The sequence below is a fragment of the Misgurnus anguillicaudatus genome, chromosome 15 (assembly GCF_027580225.2).
Source record: "Misgurnus anguillicaudatus chromosome 15, ASM2758022v2, whole genome shotgun sequence".
NCBI classification, from domain to species: domain Eukaryota; kingdom Metazoa; phylum Chordata; class Actinopteri; order Cypriniformes; family Cobitidae; genus Misgurnus; species Misgurnus anguillicaudatus.
This window is the reverse complement of record NC_073351.2, coordinates 2,956,891-2,980,783: the sequence shown is the minus strand read 5'-3', so window position 1 is coordinate 2,980,783 and position 23,893 is coordinate 2,956,891. Positions and strand designations below refer to the sequence as shown.

At 40.6% G+C, this 23,893-nt stretch overlaps 1 protein-coding gene across 3 annotated transcripts in view; it reads right to left on the bottom strand.

The window, feature by feature from the left end:
• Positions 1-23,893, bottom strand: part of tspan4a (tetraspanin 4a) — a 45,077-nt gene that overhangs the window by 8,624 nt on the left and 12,560 nt on the right. For all 3 annotated transcript variants that reach the window (XM_055173388.2, XM_055173389.2, XM_055173387.2), the window contains 3 exons: positions 19,592-19,783; positions 8,307-8,381; positions 988-1,089 (listed from right to left, as the gene is read on the bottom strand). In XM_055173388.2, the coding sequence (XP_055029363.1) occupies positions 988-1,089; positions 8,307-8,381; positions 19,592-19,783 (369 nt within the window). The remainder of the gene's footprint in view (positions 1-987; positions 1,090-8,306; positions 8,382-19,591; positions 19,784-23,893) is intronic.

Sequence of the window (23,893 nt, the reverse complement as noted above, 5' to 3'; positions counted from 1 at the left end):
CAGCTGGTGCCCCAGAGCCGGCGATTTCTAGTCCTGTGGTCCTTGTGGCTTCTGAGGTATCCCTACTGAAAAATCCGCCTAAGACGGATTTTTGGTTTTAGCTGGTCTCCCAGCTTGGTTTTAGTTGGTATTGCTAGTGTAGCGAGCTGGTCTAGCTGTGTTTTGGTCACTTTTTAAGCTGGTCTAGCTGGACTTAGCCGGTCAGGCTGGAAGACCAGCTGACCCACCAGCTTGACCAGCTTTGCCAGGCGGGGAGGACCAGCTTTAACCAGTTACTAGCACCTTAAACCAGCAAAAACCAGCTACCAGCTTATGCTTGTCTTAGCGTGTTTTTTTTTCAGTAGGGAAGTCCCTTGTACATTTTCCTTCCTGTGATGGCTATGGCTCTGTGGTGTGTGTGGTCTACACTTCCTACAAGGTGGTGGCACCAGATGAACCTGAGCCTCCTGAACTTCCTGTCACAGCCTAAGTGGATAAACCTGAGTCCCATGACCCAACTGAAAAATCCAGCTAAGACCAGCATAAGCTGATAAGCTGGTTTTAGCTGGTCTCCAGCTTGGTTTTAGCTGATTTTGCTGGTGTAGGAAGCTGGTTTTGCTGTGTTTTCGTCACATTTTAAGCTGGTCTAGCTGGACTTAGCTGGTCAGGCTGGAAGGACCAGTGTAAACCACCTTAAACCAGCTAAAAACAGCAACCAGCTTATGCTGGTTTTAGCTGGATTTTTCAGTAGGGGAGTTTGCTGAGTTTTTGTTATGCTCCACTTTGCTTTAAATAGCACAAACACAGTTTTGTGATGTTTTCTTTGGCTCTCCAAGGCATTCATAAACTAATAACCTCTATTTACATTCATAATGGTTACATTATTAATGGTAAACATATTTGATATTAGTTAAACCTACCCCCAATTTCCTATCCACTATCAGAATACTTCAGCAGTACTTGTTTATTGGTGGGGAGATTAGTGCACAACTGAGTAAATGAACTCACGTCAGTTTGGACGATACTCCAGGCGTTGGTCAGCCCGATGTTTCCATCTGTTCCAAAGAGCTGTAGACCTTTCTTCAGATCACTCTGAGCATACAGATCAATCTGAAACACACAGGGACCAAAAGCTTATTTATGTGGTATAAATATTTTGTAATATCTTGAAGCAAAAATATCTTAAACAAACTAATATTACAGGGTTACATAGTACAAATTATAAAGCTCAAAGTTCACTGCCAAACAATATATTTTCTTGAACAGAATTCGCTTTTCAAATACTACAGAGAACGGCCGGCTTGGACTACAGCCCTCTACTTACCGGATGTATGACGTCAAAATAAGAGTAATCTCGCCACGGCAGTCACCAGCTAAGCTAAACTGCTGTCCAATCACAACACACTTAACCAATCAGAACTTGTTACGTATTTCTGAAGGAGGGACTTCATGGAACAAGAAAGACATCAGCCCGTTTTAGGACAGTAAAAACAGCAGAATAGATAGCTTCAGCTTTAAAAACACAGGAAAACTACTGTTTCAATAAACAACCGTTCACAGTAGCGTTGTACATTGTTTATGTTGGAGCGTTGCAGAGTGCACTCACTCTTGTGTAGCCATGTTGATATGTAATATAACTCAATAAGGGATTAAGTTTTTGGCCAGGTGTGGGTCACAATATTTTGGTCTTAATTTTAATGTAAAGAATTTGGATTTGTTTCGGTTTATTATGGGGCTTCATAAAGAAAACTCTTAGTATCTTGGCTGTTCAATGGAACGCTGGGGGCACCACCCCCTTAAAGTTTGCCAGAGAGGAAAGCTACTTTAACATGTTATCAAAAAGTTAAATATATAGTGCCAATTAATACAAAATAAAATAATTTGGCTGTACTATTCTACTGTTAGTCATGTTATCATAAAAAAACTGAGTTTGTTGTGTGTTTGTCATGTTTGTGAGTCTGGGGCGCACACCAAATGAGGTCAGGAAATGGGGTAAAAACATGTGACTTGAGGCTGAGCTCTAATTGGCTAGTTTCGGATCTGCCTTGGGGCGCATGACCGTGTGCCTCTAACCCTCCTACCCATGTTGTAAGCGAATCAATATTGTTTTTTTTTTTGTTTTTTTTGACCTCATGTGATTAGATCATTCTCAGAGTCTCATAACCGTGGTATTTTGAGGTAAATACACAAAATCTAAGTCTGCATTAATCTGCTTTCATGCGTTTATTACACAATATGGTTTCAGATGCGGTAATCATTCAAACACACGCAAGCACGCACGCACACACACACACACACACACACACACACACACACACACACACACACACACACACACACACACACACACACACACACGCACGCAAGCACGCGCACACACACACACACACACACACACACACACACACACACACAAACACATGCAGTCTGTCTTCCATGTTTTGTGGGGATATACCAAAGACGTTATGCATTTTATACCGTACAAACTGTATATTCTATTCCCTTCCCTTAACCCAAATCCTAACCCCAAACATCACAGAAAACTTTATTGTACCTTAGATTTTCAATAATCATCATTCAAAATGTCCCCAAAAGGTCACAAAAACACTGGTATTCCTATCTTTGTGGGGACAATTGGCAGGTACACACACACACACACACACGCATGCACACACACGCAAAAATGTACAAAGCATTTAAAATGTAAATCAATAAAAAGCAATTATGAAGCAGCTTTCATCCCTTATGCATTATTAACAAAGTAAGAAGACACAGATTAAAACACAATGTTCACAATTTGTTCACTTCTCCAACATGTTCTCTATAATTGTTGTAAAAATATTTTCACATTTAATGAGTTTCCGTACATTACAGGCATGAGTTATATAAATGAGGTCTTTTCTGCAGAGGAAGCTGAACTGTACTTACGTCATCAGTCAGTCACTCAGCCAAACAGACGTTATTAATGAATTATTTAACCCCACAAATGATGAGAAACAGGAAAGCAGAAAGCAATACCATGGTGAAGACAGTAATCTATACTGTTCACATCTGCCAGTAAAAGCTTCATCTTACGGAATGTCTTTTTGACAGTTTTGATACTACTGAATGCATGATAAAGAAAACTGATATTAAATAAGCAGGTTCTCACGACAGACACAGTGTCATCTGCTACAACATTATAAACACATTATCTGCTTCTGCATCAACTGTAAAAACATTATTTCATAGAGAGAGAGAATAGAATTACTGGAGGTTTAACCATGAAGCTTTAAATCAGTCAGAATACTAGAGGAAAAACTACACTGAGTATAGCAAATGCAGTGTACATCGGCTACTGCAACAGTACATAATGTATTAAATAAAATACCAGCTGCAGTGACCTCATGGGATAGAAAAATGTCTATCTGACACATAATAAAAAAGTATTTGTGGAAGCAATAAACCATCTAAGTGTTTCTGTCGTACAAATTTTTTTCATTTTCACACAAACATTGTTTTAGATCATAAGAAGATGCACTGTAAATATATATATATATATATATATATATATTCCCACCCAGCAAAAACTTTAAAGTCATTAAAAAACTACAGACATCTCACGTATGTTAAGATTTGGTTTATAGATGAAAAAACATCTTTGTTCAGGTCATTGGGGAAATTGTCTATGATTACACACCTCACTATTAAAGACATCAAAAATTTGCATATAAATCTCAACTGTGGTGAAAATCAAATAAAAACTGCAATGCATGTTGTGTGTCAACATAGTTCAAAATTCACTCATGACTCTCATTATGCAGATGAACCGGTTTATTATTTTATGTATTTGCTTTAGTTTTACTGCAGCTTTGTTGTGAATTTAGTATCTTGTTACGTGGTGTTGATGAATGAATTTATTAGATGTCACCATTATTGAGGGATACGGCAGTATGGCAGGGAAACGCAGCATCTTGTTATCTTTTCAGGATTACCCATTCCCGATTCCCTTATTTAGGGGTGAATATTCGAGACTATAAAGACTATTGAGACTATGGTATGCACCAGTCCTCGGCCATAATGGCTAAAAGTTCTATGAGATGAGAGTGGCTATTTTTTGTATGATCACCTATGTCTTTGACTTTTGATGATTTGAACCTGTGAGTGCATCACAGGGGGTGTTTTTGTTTAATTCTTTGGGTGAGATCATAAGTGATATCATATTGGCTGTTGTATTATTTGTTTTAATAAGCAAGTGTAGAATTGATGCTCTGCCATCGACCACTTTTGCCACATGGTGGCATAGTCAGCAGGATCACCAGATTGTGTCAAGAGACATTAGGTTTTCTATTTGTTTGTTTTAACTATTTTCCTTCCCTTGGAAACAAGACAGCAGCATGGTGTTAAGACGGTGGCTCCTTCTCTGTGGTGGTAAGTCCAGGTCTTTTGCGTTTTAAAATGGAGGACAAATTACAAGAATTGGGGGAGTTAGTAGCTCACTAGGAAGCCGATAATGCCAGGTTGCAGCAGGCACAGGTGCCAGCCGGTTTGTCTAGTGTCTTTGCCTGGCACCTCTACTGCTCCACTTGTTATGCCTCAACTGTCTGGTGCTGTTGCACCTGAATGATTACAGTAGTTTTGTATGCCTCAAGAACGGAGGTGCCCGAAGATTTATGGTAAATCAGGTTTAAGTATTGACAAATGGGTCACAGAGGAACAGTTGTGTATGAGAATGCGTCATATACTATATACGATAATACTTTGCGGTGTGAGCTCAAACAGTTGGTTTGTAGCCAGCCTATTGGATAATAAACTTGGATAAACAATAAGCCCAACCCCCCTCCCAGGTCCAGACGGGTTCGCAACAAGGTATACAAATCACATGGTGGCAATCTAGGTGAGAATGAGAGGGGATGTCAGGAGGAATGAGGGGCGTAATCAATCCGTCCCATTAGCCTATGGTCTTTCAGTTTGGGGTATGCAGAGGAACCTCTGCTGGTATGGTTAAGCCCTCACAACAGTCAGAGTTTGTGAGCAAATTGTGAGAAATGTTGCACAACAGCAACAGTTAAATAAATTTACTCAAACCATTGCTCATTTCCAAACTCCATATGTGCATAGTTATTCGCCCCATTCTGGTCCAGTTATATGTAGACAGTGCCAAGGTCCAGGCCATTTTGCTCGGGAGTGTGGGACATATCTTTCCCCATACTCTACCCAGCCTGTGATTGGTCCTTCTACTGTTGCCAATAGACAACTACATTCTTCTCTGCCAGTGGGAAACTACTTCCCACCAGGTCACAGAGTCTATTGTGTTGGTCAATCGCAGAGTCTATTGTGTTGGCCAAAACTTGGAATGATGCCTTTCCCCTTGCTTGTATAGTTAGATTCATTGTCTTTTGCCTGCTGGTTTTACACTTTGGATTTAGCCGTTGCGGACATGCAGGTCCCTGTTTCTGAGGGTAATAAGCCAAAGACTGTGTTCTGAATTGAGGCTGTTGAACAATGGCGTTGCCCAACAACTGCTATTGGCCAAATATGTTCGCTGACAAATATGTTAGGTAAAGTATGTGAACTTTGCCAGCTTGCCAAGGATAGTCAACCAGTTGCATGGGTCAGCTTTGAGACAAGGTCCTTGCCATTGACTTCACAGTGCTTGAACCTTCTTATTCTGGGCAAGAAAACATTTTTGTAATGACTGATGTGTTCAGTAAGTTTGCTATGGAAGTACCTACTCATGACAAGCAAGCCGAGACAGTAGCTCAGGGTTTGGTTGAAAAGTTGTTCTATAAGTTTGGGGTCCTATGGCGTATTTATTCAGCTCAGGGCCGCAACTATGAATCTGCTTATTTGTGAGCTTTGTGAGCTCTATCAGTTCAAGAAGTCTCGCAGTACCCCTTACCATCCGGCTGGCAATGGGCAGTGCGAGCGGTTTAATTGCACTTTGTATACCTTGTTGCCAACCGTGTCTGGAACTAGGAAAAGGGTTTGGGCTTGTTGTTTATCCAAGTATTCTGTTATAACACCACCCCTCATCAGAGACGGGAGAGTCTCCACATTCTTTGATGTTTGGCCAAGAGCCTCGGATGCCGGTGGATTTTCTACTTGGTATAGTGCCAGAGCCGACAGCAGGTAGTGTACGTAGTTGGGTCCTGGAACATCATAGGTGGTTACAGGTTGCCTTTGAGGGGGCTCTTCACTGACACCAGTCTGTGTGTGTGCTCGTGTGTGCACTTTGACTACTAGTGATTCCTTTTTCAGGGGTGATTATTGTAGACTATAAAGACTGCCCCTGTTGGTATGTCCCAGTCCTCTGCCATAACTGGCTAAAAGTTCTCACAATGAGTGTGGCTAATGTTAAATGTTTTTAAATTGAATAGAAAGATTATTTTTGTACGATGACCTATGTCTCTGACACTTGAGGTGATTTGAAACTGTTTGTGCCTTGAGGTGGTGTTTTTAATTCTTTGGGTGAGATTCTCAAGGTGGCATAATCGGAAAGTGATACTATTTTGGCTTTTGTATTTACTGTAATAAACACGTGTACAATTACTGCTTCCTGCCTAATTGTCTAGCTTTCTTGTATCCAATCCCAATAAAACAAAAATGTTTAAGAAAACAAACATGCACATTTTTTCTTTGTCTTAGTGAAGTCCTTTCAGAAACATGTCATAAAATTAATTATAGTCTCGGATAATGGTTGTAATGTCTACTTTTAAATGTTGTTAGTGAAATCAAAAACAAATATTCCTACTTTGTGTAAACTGTATGAGAAGAAGAGAGGAGTCCGGGGAGAGGGCTCTGAGCAGGGAATGAGCCTGAAACACAGAGTACCCCCCCCCCCAGGAAATAACTTGGGGAGTGAGAGGAGACGGGGTGGAGGAGGGATTTTGAAAGATGCGAAGGATTTTAGGTGAGTTCAACTGTGATTTATATATGGCTTGCTTTCGAGCTGATGGGGGGTATTGTTGATTGTTGCTGTGTTCCTCGCACATCATTAGTAGACAAACTTATAAACTCGAACTTTCAACGGCACAAGAACAGAGTGAGTCAAATTAGACATATCCGTATGATTTCTTGAATCGCTCTCGCTGTAATTCAACGTAGTCTGTCTGTGAGTTCTTGTGGTGCTGCATTCAAGCATTCAAGTCAAACAAGCCGTTTGTTTCCACAGCCCGAGATCTGGCACGGTGCAGCAAAACCTAAAGCACTAAAACTGTTTGTGTGTCATTTGGACTTTGGACGACCCACTTAATCCCACTGTGCGACCCACAAGTAGATCCAGACAGTTTAACTTATTTGTTTATTTAAGTTAGTTATAAACAAGTATGAAAAGTATGCAAAGTATGAAATTATAGTTCTTATAGATCTGAGCTTTGAAACAATATTTCACTTGAGATGTGGTCAGAAAATTTTTTTTTTTACATGGCAGATGATTTCGATGAATATGTCAAAATGGTGTTCAGATTAACTGTAAGTAATTTACAACAGCCTGAAGTCAGTAAATTTACATGTAGATGGGCATCATGTATTATTTTTTTAAAGAGCTTTTCACCTTTCACTTTTTAAACAAACCTTCTGCTGTTGTGATGTCTGACAAGTCATTTTTTCAACAAGTTTGTATTGGATGGGTTTGCTGAATAAGTAAATACTAAATAATAATAAAAATAATAACTACTAAATAAGATCTCGGAAAGTTGATGTTGTTGACTGGACTATACAATACTCAATTAATTTAATGGAGGACAATTAAGACAGGTTTCATATCGGTCTTAGAAATACTGCATGAGAAATGTTACAATTTGCGATGTTGTGCAAAACATATATTTTATTGCCTTACAATACACAAAATCAAGTACCCATTTGAGTCCACTGGATAAGTTACCTCTACATTTAAATCAACTATTTAATAAATACCCAAATTATTCCATATATAGACGGTTTCAGCAGTAACAACATAAACAAGCGGCTTTCGTGGTCAACCTGTAACTTCCGGTAAACTCCGCTAAGAATAAATAACAACAAAGTACTTTAAACGTAGTTGTTTATTTATATAACAAGCAAAATAAACAACACATAGATTACCTAGGAAACCATTTGTTATTTTCGACGAGGCATTTGTTCAAGAGTTCAGTTTAGCAACTGACCATTAAAATAAACGAAACGGGAAGTAAAGTTCGGACCAGATGCGTATTGCGTCACCGCACGTGCTTCCGATGAAACCGTCTATAGTCAGAATTTTATTTAAACCACAGCCTTATTCCTGTCTTCATATTTTAAAAGGTTTTAATGGGCTTCCTGTAGAATAATCTGCTGATTCCTTCAAGATGGGTAGACTTTGCACTTACCTGATCTTGATAAGCGAAGAAGAGAATGATGAAGAGAATCTCCAACAACAGAATCAGGAGCAACAGTATGAAGAACTGCAGAGAGACAACGAGAAGACAGCTGGTCAGAATGTGATGGTACATGTTTCATCTGTTATCATTTATATTTTATGAGCCTGTGTGAAGGCCTTGACAGATCTTTCTAAACTTAAATAAAAATTATAAAGCAGGCAGGAATATCACTTTGATCTTCCAAAAATGCATCTGCATTTCAGGAACCATGGCTCATCTGCCTCCATATAATTTCAGGTTTAATGACTTGTTATGTCACTTACCCTGTCATGTCCTTGATATGGCTCAGAAACTCATTAAAACTCTCAAGCATTATCACATAATGTTAACTGACTAGATCATATTCCCCAAACACAAACATATCTGACTCCTATCAGGTCTAGAAGAAATGAGACTGAAGACATACAAACACACTAATCCTTTAAAAACTGCAGATGACAGAATACTTGACTAGTAAAATGGAAAAGAGCTTCTGTGCTTTACGCCTTGCAGACACGTAGTACAATATGGTATTTTGGGCATTATTATTATTATTAGTGTAGTGTCCACTTTTGAGTATACAATTCTACTATGGTGACTATACATGTTTGTTCAGATGTTTCCATCAGGGTTAGGGTGTATTTATTGTTTACTGTCAATTTCTATGAAAGGTTTTACTGGATGGATGTGTGGATACAGATCATAGGTGCCCGTGATCCACTTACAAATTTAGCACTTGTATTCAAATCCAATGTTTTTAGAGATTTACTGCGTTTGAACTGCACAATTTATGCCTTCCTGGATTTCATAATAAACATTAAGGTTTATAATCTGTTCTAATCTCCTGAATCAGCTTTTCAATCACCTCCCTAAAGTGGTCCTCTAATATCCCCAAACAGTTATTGAGCCAGTTCCTGCCATTGGTCATGAGGATTAGCTCTGTTTGTTGGTTCGGTAATGCCGGATAAATGGTTGTTTTCAACCTTTGTGTTGCTCTCTCCAATGGGTATGGAGAATCCCCATTATCCCTGTCTACATTATTGAGATGATGGAGAGTTTTGATATACTTGTAGAACACCCCACAAAACCCCTTAAACTCCTCACTGCTGTCATGTCTGTCCGCCATTGTGAAAGATCTGTAAGTAATAAAATCCTTATTATTTTTTCTATCCCTTTTAGTAAAAGTGTATTTAAATCTTTCTTTACATATTAAAGTGTTTTTTCTACACCATTTCTTTACTCTTTCTTTCCCGTCCTAGACCCACCCCGTAAAGCACAGGGATAAGGAAGACCTAAGTAAAGGCTGCGGGTCTGCTTCAGCCATCTCTTCGAGCTCGTCTGGGCTCCGCTCTGCTTTCCTATGCCCTTCCCTCCTTTCCTTTGACGGAAGAACAGAGCAGGAGATTTACTACTCAACTCAGAAAGTGTTTAGGAATGCAACGTATGCAACCTATGTGTATAAGTCACTTGCAGATGCAAGAGAGAATCATACAAACAATGATACAAGATATACACTGCAAAAAAATGACTTTCTTACTCTATTTTTGTCTTGTTTTCAGTACAAATATAAAAACAATTCTTAAGATGCATTAATGTGCAAAATGACCTAAGAAAATAAGTCTAGTTTTTATACAAAAATATCAAATTTAAATAGATTTGTGATTAAAACAAGCAAAAAATCTGCCAATGGAGTAAGAAAATATTTATTGAATTAAGTGTTTAAAAAAAAAAGTAATTTATTTCCAGTGGCGTGTTTACCCATCGCGCAAACCACGCAATTACATGGGGTCCCGTAGGCTTGGGGGGTCCCTAATGGCCACGAGCGATTAACTTATTCATGATTTCTTATTTAATGATTGCGGGCAGAGTTATTAAAAGGGGGTCGTGGTAAGCATAGCTTCGAAAGTATGTTGCGTTTTATTCAGACCCACATCTAAGCCACTCATATAAAGAATGTGCGAGATGCACGCACGGAGAAGCATCCTTGTAAGGGTGCATATATAGGCTAGTTCACAGGCAAAACCTACTCCACGTGAAAGCGCACCTCTGTTCAGCGAGCAGAAATGCGGTCACACATTCAAGAGCTGGGATGAACGCTTGCTTGACTCTCTCTGTGCTCTCGCAACTGCACCACATTCACTTGATCGTCTTCACACCTGTGATTGGTGGTTTGGTTTCATCAGTGACACGCATAAACTTTTGTTCTACACTTATGAAATACAGGTAGAAACATACTAGGCTATAAAGACAAAACACAGAGGATTAAATCACGTAGAAAATACATAAATAATTTCTGTATCTCATCAATTTTTGATCAAAATCTTATCTTTAGTATATATGTCTAGTCTATATGGTTGTGTATCTCACAGTAAGTTTGTTGCTGCAATATGAAAATGTCCCAGTATAAATCTATGCAATAATCAACTTACAACATTGTTTGCTGGTGTTTTTAGTTCAGTTTGTTAGATCAGTCAGAATCATAATTTAATGTTTTTTTCTTATTTAGTTTTTTTTTAGTAAGATCACACACTGAAGTTGCAGTACTGCATTAATTACATTATTTTTAATGCATCCTATAAGGAATTTGCAAGCAAATGATATATCTGAGAGGGAATTCAAAAATTCTGTACAAAGGGAGGCTCGGTGGAAAAAGTTTGGGAAGACTTTAATTTTGTTACAGAATAATTCTGTATCATTTTAAATAGACAATGGGACCTATTTGTATTTTTTATATATATGAGGAGGAAGTTTAAGGAGGCAAGGGAGGCAAGAAAGAGGTCCTCTAGTAAAGCTACGTGTCATCCTCCGCAAGAAGCTTATGACTCTGAGGAGGGCAGAGTGGCACAGGAGAAGGAGGAAAGAGAGGGCCAGGAGGCGGGCTGCCTTTGTAGCGAACCCCTTTGGGTTCACAAAGCAGCTACTTGGGGAGAAGCGGTGTGACCGGCTCACCTGCTCCAAAGATAAGATCGACCATCACCTTAGAGACATCTTCTGTGACAGATCCAGGGAGCAAGATCTGGGCCAATGCAAGTATCTGATTGATCCACCTGTACCAACTATGGACTTTGACGGGAAGGAGCCCAGCTGGAAGAAAATCCAGAAGGTGACTTAGTGGGGTATCTTATAGGGTTTATAAGAGCTGCCCGAAGCTACTCCACAGACTCTGGAGAGTCCTGAAGGTTATATGGAGGAGGGGTAAGGTTGCTCAGCAGTGTCGGTTTGCAGAAGGGGTGTGGATTCAAAGTAGGAAGAGTCATAGCCAATTGACCAGTTCAGGATCATCTCGCTGCTCAGTGTTGAGGGAAAGATATTCTTCAGCATTGTTTCTAGGTGGCTGACCGACTACCTTCTAAGGAACTCTTACATTGACACCTCAGTCCAGAAAGGAGGGATCCCGAAGGTGCCAGGGGATCCCGAAGGTATCTGGAGCACACAGTCGTGGTCACACAGCTGATCGGGGAAGCCTGGGAGAGCAAGGGAGACCTGGTGGTGTTATGGTTAGACCTCACAAACGCCTATGGGTCCATACACCACAAACTGGTTGAAGAGGCCCTGCGCCGGCATCACATCCCAGACAAGTTTAGAGACCTCATTCTGGACTACTATGACAGTTTCAGTCTGATGGTCTCAGCGGGGTCTACATCAGACTGGCACAAGCTCGAGAAGGGTATCATTACTGGGTGTAAAATTTCAGTGATATTATTTGCACTTGCCATGAAAATGCTGGTGAAGTCTACAGAGGTCCAGTGCAGAGGTCCCCTTAACAGGTCCGGTGTCTGCCAGCTGCCCATCAGGGCTTTCATGGATGATCTGATGGTGACAACACCACATGTCCCAGGGGGCAGGTGGATCCTGAAGGGCTTGGAAGAGATGAACACCTGGGCTCGCATGTGCTTCAAGCTAGCAAAGTCCAGATCTCTGGTGTTGAAGAAAGGAAAGGTTACCAACAAGTTTCGATTCACAATTGGCACGACCCAGATACCATCAATCACTGAGAAACCAGTGAAAAGCTTGGGAAAGATATTCGACTGCAGCCTGAAAGTCACTGCAGTCATCAGTGCAACCAACCTTGAACTGGAAGGCTGGCTAGCCGTAGTGGACAAGTCAGGCCTACCTTGCAAGTTCAAGACCTGGATTTACCAACATGGCATCCTACCACCAATTCTCTGGCCCCTCATGATCTATGAGGTTCCAATCTCAACCATCGAGGGCTTTGAGAAGAGAGTCAGCAGGTTTCTACAGAAGTGGCTGGGTCTACCTCGAAGCCTGAGTAGCATCGCCTTGTATGGCCAGAACAACAAACTGAAGCTCTATATCAGTAGCCTGCATAAGGGGTTCAAGGTGGGCCGTGCCAGGGAGGTGCTGCAATACAGAGTCACAGGACCCGAAGGTCTCCCAGGCTGGGATTGAGGTGAGAACAGGGCGGAGGTCGAGGACAGCAGAGGCAGTGGATGTGGCTTAGTCGTGGCAAAGGCACAGGGCACTGGTGGGAGTAGTGACTCATGGATGAGATGGCCTGGTAGTAGCACGACATCTCATTACAACAAGGCACAGGGAAAGGATAGAAGAACACTAGTGCAGCGAGAGGTGAGGGCAGCAGTAGAGGAGGAGCGGGCCAGCAGGATAGTTGGAGTGCGGCAGCAGGGAGCCTGGACAAGATGGGAGCATGCAGTGGATTGCAGAGTCTCATGGGCAGAGCTGTGGAAAGCAGACTTCCATTGCATACGGTTACTGGTCCAGGCTGTCTAAGATGTACAATCGAGCCCATCTAACTTGTTCAGCTGGGGATTGGTGGAGTCACCAGCCTGCAGCCTTTGGCTGAAGAGGGGGACCCTGGAGCGCCTACCCAGCTGCTGTTCAAACGCCCTGGGCGAGGAGTGCTCCCATTGGCACCATGACCAAGACCTGAAGGCCATAGCGAATACCATCAGCTGTGGAATTGGCACTGCAAGTGTCTCCGCACAGTAAAGAACACCATTGCTTTCGTCTGGGCTGCCAGGGCCGCCTCATCTGGCCTGCTAGTGACAGCACGAGACTGGGAGTTGAGAGTTGACCTGGAGAAGCAACTGAAATTCCCAAAAATTGTTGCCACCACAAAGCTGCGGCCTGACATCTTGCTAATCTCAGAGATCACCAAGCAGATCGTTCTCCTAGAACTCACCATACCCTGGGAGGACCGTATCGAAGAGGCCAACGAGAGTAAGAGGACAAAATATGCTGAGCTGGTGGAGGAGTGCTGAAGCAATGGATGGCGAACGCAGTGTAAGCCCATTGAGGTGGGATGCAGAGGGTTTGCTGGCCAGTCTCTCTGCAGGGTTTACAACATCCTGGGCATCGTAGGGACCAGTAAGCAAAGGGCCACGGAGTCTGCAGAAGTTGCCTCAAGGTGGCTGTGGATAAGGATAGGAGAACCATGGGTGGGGTAGAGCTACCTGCACAAGCTGGGGCCTGATCAACCGTGGCCCCAGGTAACATCACTGATGATGTGTCCAAGTTGCATCAAGTTGATATATGTTACAAGTTGACTCGCTGGTGGTGGCATTTTGTGTAGTCCTATGCCCTTGACATTCGACATATCAGACGTACTGACAATGAGAGCTGACACATTGTCTAGGGTTCATTGTTCCACGTAAATGCTGACTAAGTCTTTTTTGTATTCTTTTGATCCTCTTAACTCTTTCACCGCCATTGATGAATTATTTCATCAATTAAGAGAAAACATTTCCCTGCCAATGATGCTTTGCTGATGAGTTTTTATGGTCATTTCCTTGAGTTCCTTGGTCCAACTCCTTGAGTTGTGTCACGTTGTTTTGTGTTTCTTTTTTTCTTTTTTAATAAAATAATTTTTTGATAATCTATTTTGTCATGTCTCCTTTTTGTTGCGAATTGTGAGCCGAGCTGTGACAGATAACAGGAATCTGGAGTGGATCTGTTGAATTCTATGAACCAGTTGCATACTGTAAATTCTATAGTTATCATATGATAATGAAAAATACATTGTAGCATTTTTACAGAATTTTATTGTTAAACTACTTTTTTTCATTGTGTGAAAAAAACCGTTGCATACTGTGCTACCTTTGGTAGCTGATGTGTATCATAGTTTCTGCAGACACTATATTTTTATGGTAATTTCCACAAACATATTTCATTTTAACTACTGTTGAATAATGGAATGTAAAAGAAAAACATAAAACACTTGAACAGTGAATCACAGGATAAAAGTGGATTCTTAAATATATATTCTGTAACATGCTCTTTATTTCTTTCTTAGTACATAAAAAATAAAAGCCAGAAATATCCTGGTCTATCCACACAACAGAGATGAGGTCATCATTATGTAAACATCATCATCTCCCATGTGGACATGAGAATATTTTATCATAAATCATCTTCCTCACACACTAGCTCCAGGCAGTAGTAGTCTCTGAGGTGATTCCAGCACATCTCAACAGTGTAAACCCATCCATTATGTTCATGAAACTATATCCATATTTTCTGCATTTTTCTAATGGTGCTATACTGGAAATATTACAGCTGGGCAAGTAAAGAGGGCTGAAAACACTGATTCATAAATGTGAACTAAATGAATTATTTCAATGTCAAATTAAGACCAAAAGTGAAGAATTGTTGTTTGAGCAAGTTAAGGCAAACATCACTCAGATTTTGGGTTAGTGTTTTAAACAATCCTCTGATCTGTCATTATGATGATCAGTTTGCTTTAGTTGGACTCGTGACCCTTGTAATGCTCCAATCCCATTTTCCTTGTATAAGATAAAATATTTAGAAATTCATCACTCTGTCAAAACCCCCAATGCCTTCCTGTACCATCTGCGTTCATGTGCTCAGACAACACGTGATCATAGACTGTTGCCTGAGCTCCGGGGTTCAGAAAGCCAAACTTCTAGTTCTCAATGGTGACTCTCTTTCTTTCTTTTTTTCTCCGTTTTCTATCCTATCAGGTAATATCTCATACAGATTGGAAACGTATTTGTACATGTATTCTTTACCATTCATGCATTTATGGTGTAATAATTTCAATTGTAACTTTAAGTGAGTACTGTTATTTAACCTTCTCATTTAAAAATCTGTTGTTTAGTTTTGTATGATATATTAATATTCTAGTAATACTCTCCCACTTGCTATCATAGCTGTGCTTATTTCCATCGCTGGTATAAGTTGCAGAAGAGTGGTAATTGAAAAGTTTTACTTGCTGTTAACATTTCTCAGTCATTTCTGCAGTCCTACAGCCTGAACCACTGTAGTGAATCCACCCTTACACTTGCCACCAGTGATCATTTTGCTCTCTCACCAGCCATACTGCGTTGTCTGGCTTCCTATTACTCCTGCACCCATTCGGTGAGCATACCAGCAAACCCCATCTGCAAAGTCCCATCTTTATTCCTGACACGAACATTTGCACTGCCAACTGAGCAACAGGAACATGAAACATTTATAATTTTCTGGAGTTTGTTACAACTTGTGATCCACAGGTCAGCTATGTTTTGATTGTATAGGAGTTATTCGATCTACGTCATCAATGTTCGCGGCGGCCATGTTGTTGACATAGAACTGTCAGTCTGTCAATTGACAAGCGAGGCAGCGTGGGTGATGTGGACGCTAATATAGTTATCGTTATAGTTATCGTTATAATGTGAACGGCCCTTCAGTGCTTGTATGTAGTATGCGGATACTGTATGAACGATATAGTTATAAATATCTGGATAAGTTACGGCTGGCAATAAGGACGGATCTTTACTTAAGGCTATTGGGTCTATTTGATATGGTTCCACACCAATCAAGCTTATCTTCTCTTGATACCGACGAGATGAAGCTATTAGGCTACTGCTCCCCTCGACTCAAATCTACGTGCGGCTAGGGGCAGGACAGATGTCATGTCAACAAGATGGCCACGGTTAGCTACTTCCGGTGTTTGCGAATGCCCTAAACCGACGCGAAAATGGTAAGAAAATAGGAGAAGAGAATGCAACGGACGTAATAGTATTGAAGTCCCCAGTTCGTCAAAAAATTACGCGAAAGGTATACCCTCCGCGTCACATATTGACGAATGGTCAAGTGTCGTCAAATATTGACGACATGGGGTCAGACTGGGTTAGAAAAGTGTGACAAGCTGATGTCTGCTGATCATGTGAACCTGTTCCTTATTTGAGTAGAAATGTAACAAATGATGAATCTTTCCAGCGGTTGCTGATCTGAATTTTTGGCTGTACTGTGCTTTTACTGTCACTTAGAAATGTCACATCAATATTTTTTCAGTTCAACTGTAAAGTAGATTTATTTTCAAGCTGAAATTTGGTCTGTCTGTTTCTACAGTTTCAAAATGCATCACATTTTAAACCTTGCTACTTCACCAACTAAATATTTCATAATTAAGCACTCACATATTTATTATGTTGGCTTGAAAAAGCCAACATACTGTTGTTGTATCTAAACTTATTATTATTATTATTCTTATGCTCCCCCACTTTTTCTGACTGTAACTCCTCCTAGAGCTTTCAAGCTACACCCACAAAACTTAACAAAACTTTTAAGACTGGTCCGTAGATTTATGCTATGACTTTTCTAACTGATGGGACCTACCGAATTCCTAAACGGGGCGCTCAAACACCCCAAAAATTCCATTGACTTAACATTACGACCAACTTTGACGGGTCATAGCTGCGAACGAGAAATTTGTAGAAACTTGTGGCTTATCACAGTTGAAGAGGCTGGCAGGCTCTGTAAGAACATACATCACATTGGGGTGTAAGCTGTACCCCTGGGGTGTAAGAGGCCCCCAAATTTCCCCATTGACTTATAATGGGGCAGGAAACACGCCCATATAAGGGAATAAAAACGTCCCAGAAGGAATATCTTCATTCTAGAGTGTCGTAGAGACATGGGGGTGGGCTTATTTTACTCAGGCATCCAATCAGTCTTTCAGGATCTCTCCAAAGCTATTAAGCCACGCCCCTAGCAACCATTTTGGGCACCCTAGCAACATCTCCCATAGACTGCCATTATAAAATGCCCAGATGGATATCTTTGCATCACACTGTCATAGAGACATGGGGGTGGGCTCATTTTACTCAGGCATCCAATCAGTCTCTCAGGATTCTTACAGAGTTATTAAGCCACGCCCCTAGCAACCAAATATGAGCACCCTAGCAACAGAACAAACAAAGCCTTATATCTCCGCTTCAGAACATCATAGAGACACGGGGGTTGGACCGTTTTACTTGTGGCTTGAAGGGTGATCATTATGGGATGCCAATTTTCTCCCTAGCAACCAAACTTAGTACCCTAGCAACGGAATAAACAAAGCCTTATATCTCCGCTTCAGAACATCATAGAGACACGGGGGTTGGGCCGTTTTACTTGTGGCTTGAAGTGTGATCATTATGGGATGCCAATTTTCTCCCTAGCAACCAAACTTAGTACCCTAGCAACGGAATAAACAAAGCCTTATATCTCCGCTTCAGAACATCTTAGAGACGCGGGGGTTGGACCGTTTTACTTGTGGCTTGAAGGTTGATCATTATGGGATGCCAATTTTCTCCCTAGCAACCAAACTTAGTACCCTAGCAACGGAATAAACAAAGCCTTATATCTCCGCTTCAGAACATCTTAGAGACACGGGGGTTGGACCGTTTTACTTGTGGCTTGAAGGGGGATCATTATGGGATGCCAATTTTCTCCCTAGCAACCAAACTTAGTACCCTAGCAACGGAATAAACAAAGCCTTATATCTCCGCTTCAGAACATCATAGAGACATGGGGGTTGGACCGTTTTACTTGTGGCTTGAAGTGTGATCATTATGGGATGCCAATTTTCTCCCTAGCAACCAAACTTAGTACCCTAGCAACGGAATAAACAAAGCCTTATATCTCCGCTTCAGAACATCTTAGAGACACGGGGGTTGGACCGTTTTACTTGTGGCTTGAAGGTTGATCATTATGGGATGCCAATTTTCTCCCTAGCAACCAAACTTAGTACCCTAGCAACGGAATAAACAAAGCCTTATATCTCCGCTTCAGAACATCACAGAGACACGGGGGTTGGACCGTTTTACTTGTGGCTTGAAGGTTGATCATTATGGGATGCCAATTTTCTCCCTAGCAACCAAACTTAGTACCCTAGCAACGGAATAAACAAAGCCTTATATCTCCCCTTCAGAACATCATAGAAACACGGGGGTTGGACCGTTTTACTTGTGGCTTGAAGGTTGATCATTATGGGATGCCAATTTTCTCCCTAGCAACCAAACTTAGTACCCTAGCAACGGAATAAACAAAGCCTCATATCTCCGCTTCAGAACATCATAGAGACACGGGGGTTGGACCGTTTTACTTGTGGCTTGAAGGTTGATCATTATGGGATGCCAATTTTCTCCCTAGCAACCAAACTTAGTACCCTAGCAACGGAATAAACAAAGCCTTATATCTCCCCTTCAGAACATCATAGAGACACGGGGGTTGGACCGTTTTACTTGTGGCTTGAAGTGTGATCATTATGGGATGCAAATTTTCTCCCTAGCAACCAAACTTAGTACCCTAGCAACGAAACAAACAAAGCCTTGTATCTCCGCATCAGAACATCATAGAGACACGGGGGTTGGACCGTTTTACTTGTGGCTTGAAGTGTGATCATTATGGGATGCCGATTTTCTCCCTAGCAACCAAATACAGTACCCTAGCAACCGAACAAACAAAGCCTTATATCTCTGCATCAGAACATCATAGAGGCATGGGGGTTGGACCGTTTTACTTGTGGCTTGAAGTGTAATCATTATGGGATGCCAATTTTCTGCCTAGCAACCAAACTTAGTACCCTAGCAACGGAACAAACAAAGCCTTATATCTCTGCATCAGAACATCATAGAGACATGGGGGTTGGGTCTTTAAACATGATAGCTTTATGTTGACTTTATGCTAAATCAGGCTAGCTTTATGCTAAATTATGTTAGCTTTATTTTAAAAAGCTTCATACTTAAGCATACTAACAACAAGATAGCCTACTAAACCAAACTTCTGTCAAACTTCTGTCAAACTGTCTTAAATGTTCAGACCAGGCTTTGTCAAGCCAACATAAAGTTTGTCCTCAAACTTTAATATCTAGTTACATATTTAATGCAAGGAAATTAATCAATCCTGGTACTTTAGGATTCTATATGGGATGTTTTGTTCGCTCAGTTCTTGTTAAGCACATTAGTGGATGTTTGTGATGTAATATATAATATATATAATGATGTACTTACACTCAGGAGTAATGGACGATTTTCTTTGACTGCACCCACACATCCCAGACAGCCAATCACCATGATGATGCTGCCAATGCCGATAAGAAGATTGGCAGCAGACAGTGATGGCAGTGAAGATGAAAGGGTAGCAAAGTTTCCCTGGGTAATGGACAGCCAAACTCCCACTCCAAGTATCCCACAACCCCCCAGCTGTGAGAAACCACAAAAAACAACAGTGAGTTCAAGTTGAACTTAGCTCAACAAAACAAACAAAATGGATCAAAATTGTCCAGATTTGTAAATCCCATGTTTTGCTATTCAGGATCAGGTAAACCATCTGACCAGCTTTTTTTTCCATTTTTTTAAAAGCAAAATTGGACTGGATCACTCTGATCTAGATACACCTTTCAGATTAGTTTCTCTGGATTAGGGAACACGTATCACAATGTTGAATACTAGCTATGTAAAAATCAGCAGATAGTTTGATCAATGTGGATTCACTACATGTTTTTAACTTGAAGAGACAATAAAACAATACAAACATCCCCTTCCTTTTTAAATTTGAATTCAACATTCAGTCTGTTCTTCTGGCCCACAGCAAAAAATACAAACAAATATAGATTATTGATGGTTTCAGTGGCAACAACATTAACACACATCTTTCGTGGCCCAGTTCCGGTAGACTTCGACAAAGAATCAATAACAACAGAGTCACTCTAGAGCAGATTATTTCTGTAACAAGCTAAATAACAACTAGTTGTTACAAAATTACTTGACTGGTTAATCTCTGATAACTGTGTGATTGTAGCTAATATACAGTGACAAATGATAATGTAATATTTTTTGTTCAAATTAATATATATTATATATATTTTTTAGGAATGCTAAGGGGTTAATGATGTTATGAAGGAGAGTGGAACAATGTGAAATGTTCTAATTACTAAGGGTGTCACGGTTTCGATTTTAAATCGAAATTGATCGAAATTAAGTCACAACCTCGAACTTCGAATTAAAAAATGGGATTGTCGATGCTGCCACACCCCCATGTCATGTCCGGTCGGCTTGCCAAGCAGGGAAAAAAACTCTCAGAGGTGCCTTTAAAAACATTGGTTGTACGAGGGATGTATTGCTACGACTCCTTGAAATGCATATCATAAACAAGATTATTTACTACCTAATGATCTGACTTTGGACAGAGGGCAGCTCTCTGCACGCAAGTTACACGAGATTGAGAGAGGATTTTTGTGCAGTGGGTTATATTTGAAACAAAAGGGATAGTTTGCCTCAGCTTGCATGAAACGCATAAAACTGAACAAATACGTAATGATTACCACTTTAGTTTATGTTAAGACTTCGGACAGATGACACGTGAGACAAAGAGAAGCGCAGCTGCTTATGACGCACTGGATTTATTTCAGATGCTAGGAGTCCAAGACACGCGCATTAAGTCCATGTGTGTGCAAGAAAGAATCCTCTCTCTACAAGCTCTCTCGCATAAAGTGAAGCCCACAAACCCCCATGCAAGGAAAAGCACGCAATGTGTATGATAATGTGAAACTATAATAGTAATAATAATAATGGCATAGCATTTTTTTGTCTTTCAAAAAAAAGTAAAAATAGAGAATCGAATCGTGACCGTAGAATCGAAAATATAATCGATTTGAGGATTTGGAGAATCGTGACACTCCTACTAATTACTAAACTACCAGTGCCTCAGCTTTAAAGCTTATCAGCCGAAAGACAACTTCTTTAAACTTGTGTCTTTTTAACATGACTTATATATTTAGACATTTACATTTAGGAATTATTTTATCCAAAGCGACTTACAAAGATTGGGAAGTAATCAAGTGCCTTGTCATAGAGAGGCAGCAATACTTATGCCTATAGCCAGCCACAAGCTCTCACCATTCCAAAACAATACCTGATGAGAGAAAGAGTGTTAGTAAGATAGAAGGTAGATGAGGTGTGTCTGCAGTCAGTATTAATTTATCAAGTATTTTTGAAAATATGAGTTTTAGTTGTTTTTTGAATGTTGCAAGAGATGTGGCTAACCGGACTCCTATAAGAAAATCTTTCCACCAGCCGGAAGTAGTAAAGGAAAATAAGCGGGAACGTGATAAAGTGCACTTTTGTGAAGATAAGACATGGCCCCACTCATTTAGTGAACGTAAGGTTCTGTATGGAGTGTAGGAATGTATACAGGTGTGAAAATATGCTGATGCAGTGCCAGTGAAAGATCTGTAAGTGAGCAGTATCTTCCTGATACTGCACAATGCCAATCAACATGTTGGCGCTGTCTTTGTAATGTAATCAGTGAAGGACAGTTGGTCATTAAAGATTACGCTGAGGTTTCTTGCAGTTTTAGAATGAGTAATGATTGTGTTGCCGAGTTGAATGGATAGGATATGCTGTATCTTAGGTTGTTCTGGAAATACAAGCATCACCATCTTCATCCAAGCCGAGATGTCTGCTAAGCAGTCAATAATGTGTGCTGCTATGGTGGGATCATCTGGGTGAAATGAGAAGAAGATCTGGGTGTCATCAACATAGCGTTGGTAGGAAAAGCCATGTGGCTGTATGATAGGTCCTAAGGATGTTGTGTAGATGGAGAAAATTAGTGGACCAAGCACTGATCCCTGAGGCACCCCAGTGACCATCTGGTGGGCTGATGACAACGTGCCCCTTCACAAAACCCTCAAGGATCTATCGGAGAGATAATATTTAAAACATTGGAAAGGAGTACCTGCGATCCCTAGCGACGACAGGGTGGCTAGTAGGATCTGATGGTTGACTCTGTCAAAAGCTGCCGACAGGTTTAGCAGAATCAGAACCAAGGATTTGTATTCCGCCTTAGCTAGCCTTAATTTTTCCCTGACCAACTGCAGTGCTGTTTCAGTGAAGTATCAAGTAGGTTGTTCAATGATAAAAAAAGAAAGATACCTGATGAATGATGAGACAGGTCTATAACTGTCTGTGAGTGTGGCTTTTTAAGCAGTGACGTGACCAGGGCCTGTTTAAATGTTGATGGAAATGTGCCGGTGATCAGGGTGGTGTTGATGAAATGAGTGCATCTGAAATGGCCTGTAAGAGAAGGGTGGAAATTGAGTCGAGGTTACAGGTAGAGGGGTGGGTGGAGAGAGGTTTAGTAACTTCAATATCGGTCAGCGGAGAAAAAAGTAGCGATGGAAGTGAGTGTTGTGTGTTCTGAGGTTAGTGGTGTGGAAAATTGGTTGCTGATGGATGAAGATTTGTTAGTGAAAAAGTTTGTATCACGCATGTAAACACATCGCATTCTTGTCATTCACTTGCTCAATTCGCCAGCACTATGCTAACCCGACAGTATATATAAGGCAGATCAATGTAACATTAAATTAACTAAACATTCATAAACATCAACAAATAAGGTTTAAATGTGAACTTCTTTGGAATTCTCCTGTTATTCTGGCTCTGACTCCAGCTCTCATTCCATAAGGTCACTATCCCCCAAGGCATAAGCTCACTGGTTACCATGGCAGCACTTTATATGCGATCCTCATTAAAATTTAAAGTGACATGCACCAAAACAGGCAGCTGTGAGCAGAGCTGTTCTTGACAAGGCAAAAATTGTGTTTTTACACCACCATTGAGGAATTTTAACCAAGTTATTTTACACACATTTCATGAAGACCCTCATAAATCATATTACATTTTAGAAAAAGTACTGTCCGATTATCTTTTGTAATGATTCCTCTTAGCCCTAGGCATAACATATCGTCTACCAGATGGCAGTTGAACAAACTGATCATGCAAAGGATGGGCAGCATCACCTAAAATGCCCTTAGCCTTGTCAACACATCTTGAGTAATAAACCTGGCTTAAGGTGCACTGTTGTCTGCCAATAATCTTGCTGGTTATATTGCTAATCCTAGCAAGTGTGTTCTTCTGTTTACAACTGAAGTTACCATGCCATGCTGTTAAATTATATGTCAGTACACTCTCCACCAGAGATTTATAGGCAATATGTTCTGACCAAAACACTCCTGATCTTCCATATAAAAAGAGACGCTGCATACTTTAAAAAAATTGTTGTCAATACTGACCTGGAAACTCAATTTTCTTTCTATGAATGCACCAAGATATTTAAAATGAACAACAATCTCAACCAAAGTCACCTACCTAGAGTACTGACTACCTTGATAAAAACAGTAAAGATTGTAGGTCACTGCTATTGACAGTCTGTGGTCTTTTATCATATCAGTGAATATAAGATGCTTACAGCACTGTCCTTTCATCTGCTTCCTCAATTCACACAACAATCACACCTTCAACATTCAAAGAGAT